Source organism: Rhincodon typus, chromosome 41, assembly GCF_021869965.1.
Source record: "Rhincodon typus isolate 14 chromosome 41, sRhiTyp1.1, whole genome shotgun sequence".
Classification (NCBI taxonomy): domain Eukaryota; kingdom Metazoa; phylum Chordata; class Chondrichthyes; order Orectolobiformes; family Rhincodontidae; genus Rhincodon; species Rhincodon typus.
The window spans coordinates 11,327,201-11,335,711 of NC_063372.1; the positions used below are offsets into that span (position 1 = coordinate 11,327,201).

The window sequence follows — 8,511 nt, forward strand, 5'->3', positions numbered from 1 at the left end:
CCCAGTTTGGGTTCTGCCAAAGCCACTCAGCTCCTGACCTCATTACAGCCTTGGTACAAACATGGACAAAAGAGCTGAATTCCAGAGGGGAGATGACAGTGACAGCCCTTGGCATCAAAGCTGCATTTGACCGAGTATGGCATCAAGGAGTCCTCGCAAAACTAGAATTAATGAGTATCAGGGGGCTAACTATCTGCTGGTTGGATTCATACCTGGCACATAGATGTTCGTAATTGTTAGAGGTCAATCATCTCAGCTCCAGGACATCACTGCAGGAGTTCTTTAGGGAAGTGTCCTAGGCCCAAACATCTTCAGCTACTTCATCAATGAACTTCCCTCCATCATAAGGTCAGAAGTGGGGATGTTTGCTGATGATTGCACAATGTTCAGCACCATTCGTGACTCCTCAGATACTGAAGCAGCCGATGCTCAAATGCAACAAGATCTTGACAATATCCAGGCTTAGGAATGATAAGTGGCAAGTGACATTCGTGCCACACAAATGCCAGGCTATGACCATCACCAATGAGAGACAATCTAAACTCCGCCCCTTGACATTCAATAGTGTTACCATCACTGAATTCCCCCACTGTCATTGGCCAAAAACTCAACTGGACTCGCCACATAAACACAGTGGCTACAACAGCAGGTCAGAGGCTAGGGATATTGTGACAAGTAACTCACCACCTAACTCCCTAAAGCTTATCTATCATCTACAAGGCACAAGTCAGGAGTGTAATGGAATACTCCCCATTTGCCTGAATGAATGCTGCCCCAACAACACTCAAGAAACTTGACATCATACAGGACAAAGCAGCACGTTTGATTGGCACCACATCCACAAGCATCCATTCCTTCTACCACTGATGCTATCTACAAGATGCACTGCAGAAATTCACCAAAGATCCTTGGATAGCACGTTCCAAACCACGACCACTTCCAGCTAGAAGAACAAGGGCAGCAGATACATGCAAACACCACTACCTTCAAGTTCCCCTTCAAGCCACTCACCATCCTGACTTGGAAATATATTGCCATTCCTTCACTGTTGCTGGGTGAAAGTCGTGGAATTCCCTCCCTAATGGCATTGTAGGTCGACCCACAGCAGGTGGACTGTAGCAGTTCAAGACAGCAGCTCACCACCACCTTCTCAAGGGCAACTAGGAATGGGTAATAAATGCTGGACAGCCAGTGATGCCCCCACATCCCACAAAAATGTGCTTTTTAAAAAAACCAACATTTATTGTTTTATCCCCTTGTTATCCTGAAAAGGTGGTGGTTGGCACTCTGCTTGAACCACTGCAGTCCATGTGGTGATGTTGCTTCCACAATGGCACCAAGTAGGAAATTCTTTGAAATCGATCCAGTAATGATGTTGAAACAAACTTCTAACTGACACCGTGAAACATGCTGCAGTTTCAAAAAAGCCAGATTCCCTACTAGCTGGTGTAATCTTAAATCTAGAGCTTTTCTGAACTTCACACAATTTGCTCCTGACTTGTTACATTCTTGTACTTATTTTCTGACCCATTGTCTCCTTCACAATGGAACTCGGTTCTGATCTCCCTCCTTTATAGAAGCTTAAAACTTATAAAATGTAAAATTGGTGTCTACTAATCTACTGCTTTTTCTCAATTTACAACATGGTAACTTGAACTATAGAGTTGAGTCCTCATCTAGGTGTCTCAATTTTTTTAAAAAAATGCATGGTATACTTAAATTTTAAAAATAAGAAAGCAGTAGTAATGAAGACAGTACTTACTAATTGCTGTTGTACATCTAATCTTTAATTCTCTTTTTAAAAAAAGCAGTAAGACAGTTAAATTTGTTTTGACAAATGAGCTAAAATCGTTCATAAAACATTTGACAGCAAACAACTTTACAACTAATCCAGATTTGTTTGGTTGTATTACTCAGATTCCATTTCAGTATTTTGAGAGAGCTAATCTGTGAAAAGACCATTTGAATATTTCATTTTCACCAATGACTGGTACCAACTTGAAGCAACAACAATTAGATTAGTGGGAATTAATATATCCCTATCCCATAAAATAAGATAGACACAATGAGATTGGCCTTGCTGTCTATCTTTTAGGAAGAATTAGCTGCCCACCAAATTCTAATCACTACTCAGCATTTCCCTCCTCTTACGCAAACATGAAGCATTGTACATTTAAGCTTTGCTATGATCTTGTGGTCGATAAATTGTCAACAATCATTTGAAGAATGGCCATTTGAGTCTTCACGAGAGATGGGGAGAAAACTGGAATTAAAATACATAGCTGTGAAATTATGACACATGCAATCAAATGTTCATTGTTGGTAATATGGGCAACTGATGAATGTTTTCTTTTGCCAAGTATACCTGCTTTGACAGAATTACAGGTAAGAGATCAAAGGGAGCATTTTTAATTAATTGAATTAAGAAAACCTCCAGCAGCTAGAATTTCACTTTCCTCGATAGCTTTTTATACGTCTGTTGGAGATTTGAAAAATAAAATCATATACAAATAGTTTAACTAAAAATTAGCAATAGACCTTAGTTACCATACAATAATTTCTTTCTCTTGTCTGAGATTTCAAGACAATGAGTCATGGAAACAGTGCCCACGTTTTTTTTATTGTTTATGTTTTAAAATAATTTGGTATGTGGCGTAATGATACTGTCCCTATCTCTGAACGAGGAGGTCCAGATTCAAATTGCACCTGCTCCATATGTGTGTCATAACATCTCTGAACAGGTTGACTAGAAAAATCTCATAATTTTGTATAGTATACAAATTACTTTTTACAAATGGGATAAGGGCAGTACAGTGAGACTTTTTTTTTAAAGAAAAAGGCACTGAGAGGCAAATTTTCATCTTGAGGTGGTATTTTCTGCAGTTAAACTGAGTGCATTAATAATTGCCTCTAACTGCTCTCTGGACCTGTAAGCTACAAAGCCACCTATGTTGGCCCATTTGTCTGATTGTTTTGCCCCTTGATCTGGCCTCGCGTACTGCAGCTCAGGGAAGCCACCACGGTCTCCATCTTTTGGCTGAGAGAGGGTTTTGGCAAGGTTCACAAAACCCCCTCCCAAAGATGTCAAAATGGCATGAGGGGCACAAGTATCCCACTTAAAAGTTGTGTCTTCTGTGACAACATAGGCATCTACTAAACCAAGGATAGTGCACAAGCCTTTGTAGCCTGCCCCACAAGCATAGTACATTCTTTCACCACAGAGAGGAGCTAATGCCTTCTTGATGCTTTCCTTCTCACTTGAGCTCATGACAATTGAGAGTTGGTTGTGTGCGGGATTCTGCTTTGGTACAGAGTAGATATTGATGTCTTTATAGGAAATACCCCAGTAATATTTCCCCTGCCACCTGCAGAAAACAAGCATGTGTTAGAGGAAGAATTTTATATGTTAACAAAGTTAATGAGATGTATTTCTTTAAGGGATGATCTGGTCCTCCACCCCGGGATCCTACTTCCATTAAACTGTCCGGGAATTGCTTTGAGTGTCAGCTCATTGTGATCTGGAGATGGAGTGAAGCAGACTGATGGTCTACAACATAGGGGAGCGGGGAGGAGGGGAAGAAAGTTTTAAAGTTTTCCAATTGTAATAGATCCAGTAACTACAGTATAGGAAAGGGACAGTGTCTTTTAGTTATTGCTGCTTTTCACGTGTTTTTCTGAAGTGATCAAGATACCATTTCCATTGGCTTGCATCCATGTGCTTACAGATGGTATCCTTTGAAAGCTGAAATACTGAAAAAAGATGTACCTTAAATTGGGGTCCACTTCATGAAATGGTATGTTAATAACTCCCATGATTGGCTGCCCCGAGTTTCTATCAAAGACACCAATAAGTACAGCAGCAGATTTTAGACCATGTGTGTGGATACCATCTTTGAATTTATCTTCAAATTGTCCCTTGATGTACTGATTAGTTGAATCTGTAAACAGAAACATGGCACTTCTTAAAAATATATAGTTATATAAATCTTTCAGATACCAACTAAATACACTCAAATGATAATGCATTTCTAGTCATTCCAATTTCATTCAGTCATTTTAAATTATAGTCCCAGTAAATCTCAGTCAGTTTTTTAAAAGCTCTTATTTTCTCCCTTTAAAATCCCAACAAGGAGATTGGATTTCCCACAGAAACCTTCAGATAAATTTTAATCAGCCTTTATCCAAAGAAAGAATGTCAGTCACAATTGGATCAAGAACCATAGGGAACAGACTTAAGAGGATTGCCATCGCATTTTTTGCCAATGTGAGAAAAACTGTTCTCTCATAGTTAGTGGTTGTGATCTGTAATGTGTTAGAACCCTCAATGATTTTTTTACTTTTCACTTTTGTTTTAATCAGTTTTGGTTCTGAGCTGAATGCTGAAGGGAATATTTGGACTGTAAGCAGCAGCTTGTTTAAAAATCAGAATAAATGAGCTGTTATTTCTTCATGAGACCAGGCCTGAAAGTTAATTGCAGGTTGTTTCTTACTAAAATGTGCTTGCTAGATGCTTCAATTCCAGAGACACCTTATGCTAAAGCAAATGGCAGATGTTGAATATTAAGTGGGACCTCCTAGGATACAACTAGTCTAACAATGGGAGACCTAAGTTTGAACTGGTTTTTGGACTCTGAGTCAGGAAGATTGTGCCTGTGAAAGCTAGAGGACAGAAGTTTGGCTCTCTGGTTGTCCTCCCCTTATCAACTTTCAACAAGTTCAGAGAGTAGAATCTCAATTATAAGAATTAAATGAATATTCCTCAGCCCCTACTGGAAGGCACTGGTGTCATCGGAAGCCAAACAAGATATAATCCTATGTGTCAGTGATGTTACAGATCCTGGCGCCGCCTTAGGTGAACTGACCAGTTACATCTCATTTATTTTTCCCTTTATTGTATCTGGCTGTCTGCTTTTGTGAGAGATTGGGGGCTGGAATCAAGGAATTTTAGATTTAAATCATATAAGAACATAAGAACTAGGAGCAGGAGTGGGCCGTCTGGCCCTCGAGCCTGCTTAAGATCATGGCTGATCCTTTCGTGGACTCAGATCCACTTACCTGTGTTCTCACCGTATCCCTTAATTCCTTCATTGTTCAAAAAAAATTTTTTTTTAAAAACATTTACTGAAGTAGCATCAACTACTTCACTGGGCAAGGAATTCCATAGATTAACAACCCTCTGGGTGAAGAAATTCCTTCTCAGTTCAGTCCTAAATCTGCTCCCTCTAATCCTGAGGCTATGCCCTCTTGTCCTAGCTTCACCTGCCAGTGGAAACATCCTCTCTACTTCTATCTTATCTATTCCCTTCATAATTTTATATGTTTCTATAAGATCCCCCCTCAATCTACATTAATCTGATTAGCTTGTGCTCTGCTAAAGCTACTGTATTATTTATAAATAGTTAAATCTTTTGTTTACACTAGAAACGTGGTGTCTGGTATTGGTTATTCACGAGATCTGGTACTGGTTATTCAAAAAGTCAGGTTAGGAACCATTAGAGTCAATTTTGAGGACCATTAAGTATTTTAATTTTACTGTGTTGTGAGTACAGAGGTAAGGAAGGATTTGATTTTGATGTCTGTCTCTGTGCTGTCACAAATGCACTGGCTAAGAGTGTGGTGAAAACAGGATCAACTGAGACTTTCAAAAGAGAATGTGATCATTAACCGCAAAGGAAAATTTTGCCGGGCTAAGGAGAAAAGACAGAGAAATGGCACTGGGTTAATTGTTCAGAAGGCCAGTATAAACAACAGGCTGAATGGACTCCTGTGCTGTAACCATTTTGTAATTGTACAGTCAACTTCCTTAGGCAGGAAGGAGGAGCGAAACAGTGTGTCTCTAACTGTACTGAGCGATACACCAACCTGATTTATCTCATGCTATCTTTATTCCATCTTCATTATGGGCCTTAGATCTTCCTCCAGATTTGTTATCAACCAGAATAGAAGTACTGCATTGTCTATGTTCATGAAAATGCCACAACATTGAAGATTCCATGTTCCTGAAGAAGGGACTGCTTTTACAATTGCGTTTTATAGGATTATTATATTTTGGAATACATTAGGGGGTGGGGAATTGTGTGACCTGTTCTGCAGTCTATGTGCCAGTGAAGGGGAGGCAATGGCTTAGTGATACTGTCAGAGACCAGAGACCCAGGTAATGTTCTGGGGACCCAGGTTTGAATACTGCCATGGCAGATGGGGTATTTGAATTCAATGAAAAGAACCTAGAGTTAAGAGTCTAATGTGACCATGAATCCATTGTCAGTTGTTGGAAAAACCCATCTGGTTCACTAATATCCTTTAGGGAAGAAAACTGTCATCCTTACCTGGTCTGGCCTACATGTGACTCCAGACCCACAGCAACGTGGTTGACTGTTAACTACTCTCTGGGCAATAAATGCTGGCCTAGCCAGCAATGCCCACATCCCGTGAATGATTTTTTTAAAAACTGTGTGGTTTGATTAGAGAGCAAAAGGAGATTTGGATTATTTTACTGAGAGGAAGGTGGAAGGCGGAAGCATTTACACTTGGAAACATTGACCACAATTGTATACCACTGACTAAACCTGGAGTCTCCTAAAGTCCCAGAAAGGTGCAAAAGATGCTGAGTTGTGAACAGTGGTACTGTAACTATCTATTTACTCACTAAAATGAAAGAAACTTCAATGAAGAGTGCAGGAGGGCATGCCTGCAGCAACTACAAAGGACTAATTGCTTGGCATGCATGTTAAGCAGCATGCAATAGCTAGAACTAAGCAATGCCATAACCAGCAGATCAGATCTAAGCCCTGCAGTTCTGACGTATCCAGTTGTGAATCGTAGTGGACAACTGAACAACCCACCCAAGGACACTCCACAAATATTACCAATCTTGATGGAATAGCTTAGCACATTGCTACAACATAACCAGACCATAATTAGACTCACTAACACTGGATATCACAAAACAGTGAAATTAAAATATTCAATCCTTTAAATTGCCCAATTGTTCCTAACCAGACTTTAAGAACAACAGATATCAAGTGTTTAGCTCAAATAGAAATTAACAACTTATTATTAAACTGTAACAGCAGAGCAAAGATAAATGATGTCAATTAAGCACAATCTTTCTGACTCAACACAGTCCAAAAATCAGTTCTAAGTCTGGTCTTCCTTTGTAGACTGTTTGCTTCCATAGGAGGTCCCAGTTAACATTCAGCATTTGCCATCTGCTTGAGCATAAGGCCTCTCTGGAGTCAAAGCATCTACAAAGTTCTTTGATCAAGAAACAACTTGCAATTAACGTTCAGGCCTGGCTTCAAAAACAAATAACAGCTTGTTTGTTCCTTTTTTTTTAGAAAAAAACAAGCTGCTACTCAGTCTGAAGGTCACCTTTCAGCTCTCAGCTCACAGTTCACAGCTCCAAACCAAAAGTGACAGAAATAAAAAAATGAAAATCAGCAAGGGTTCAATCATTGGATAAGGCAAATTTGTTTCTTGCAGCCATGGGGAGGAGGGTAGTAGAATCCATTTTGAGATTAGGTTACAAGTTTTCCCCATAAACCCATGACTGTTACATACAGGGTCATTTTGCTTGGTGTGATATTCAGTAATCTGAAAGGTAAAGAAGATGAGACAGAAGTAGCCAGGTCTGCTCCTAAATAAATGAAATGTTGACTACTGTAATCCTGTGTTTAAACATGAAAAAGACATGGATGTTTGTTTGGCTAAGACTGTTTTTTTTTTGGACATTAAAGAGCCATGAAAGAGAACATAAATTAGGGGGAACAATCTGAACAGGAAGATCCAAGGACTGAGTGGTTAAAGAAAACAACCTTATAATGAAATGGTTTCTTATTTTAAAGAAGAATCAAAGGGACTGAATTCAGAGGGCTAAAAGCTCTATGATAGAGAATTTTGAGCATACAATTTACACCTGCTGGTATTCAATTACTAAAGGAATGACTGAAAATGGACACTGACAGCATAAGGTGATTACAAGTTGCCATAGTTTGGGTAATATCTATGAAAACTCATCACTATAGTGAGGACTTCATTTTCTTAATGGGGTGGTGTTGCAATTGAGGCTTAAGATTATATTTTGGATTGTCTTTAAATCTGGCCAAATGAAAGGGGGAATCATGTGACCTGCTCTGATCTGCCGAACAATAAACCTGAATGATTTGATTGTTGGAGATCAAAAGAAGGCATTGATTGTTTTATGCTTGGAGACAAGGACCACAGTCTGAGTTTACCATGAGTAGACCCAAAAGTCCCAGAAGCGGCACAAGTATTGTAAACAGTGATGCTGCAAGCCATACATTTACTTCTCAGATGCAGAGAAGTTGTATCAAGGATAACTAGAGATAACAAGGTGTAGAGCTGGATGAACACAGCAGGCCAAGCAGCAGGAAAGCTGACGTTTTGGGCCTAGACCCTTCTTCAGAAATGGGGGAGGGGAAGGGGGTTCTGAAATAAATAGGGAGAGAGGGGGAGGCAGATAGAAGATGGATATAGGAGAAGATAGGTGGA

General features: G+C 39.6%; 1 protein-coding gene across 1 annotated transcript in view; it reads right to left on the reverse strand.

Annotated features, from left to right (window-relative positions):
• Nucleotides 1–1,769: 1,769 nt before the first annotated feature.
• Nucleotides 1,770–8,511, reverse strand: part of LOC109925469 (inositol polyphosphate 1-phosphatase-like) — a 15,227-nt gene continuing 8,485 nt past the window's right edge. The window contains exons 4-5 of the mRNA XM_048619003.1: nt 3,767–3,938; nt 1,770–3,365 (exon numbers count right to left, since the gene is read on the reverse strand). Of these exons, the coding sequence (XP_048474960.1) occupies nt 2,858–3,365; nt 3,767–3,938 (680 nt within the window). The 3' untranslated portion in view covers nt 1,770–2,857. The remainder of the gene's footprint in view (nt 3,366–3,766; nt 3,939–8,511) is intronic.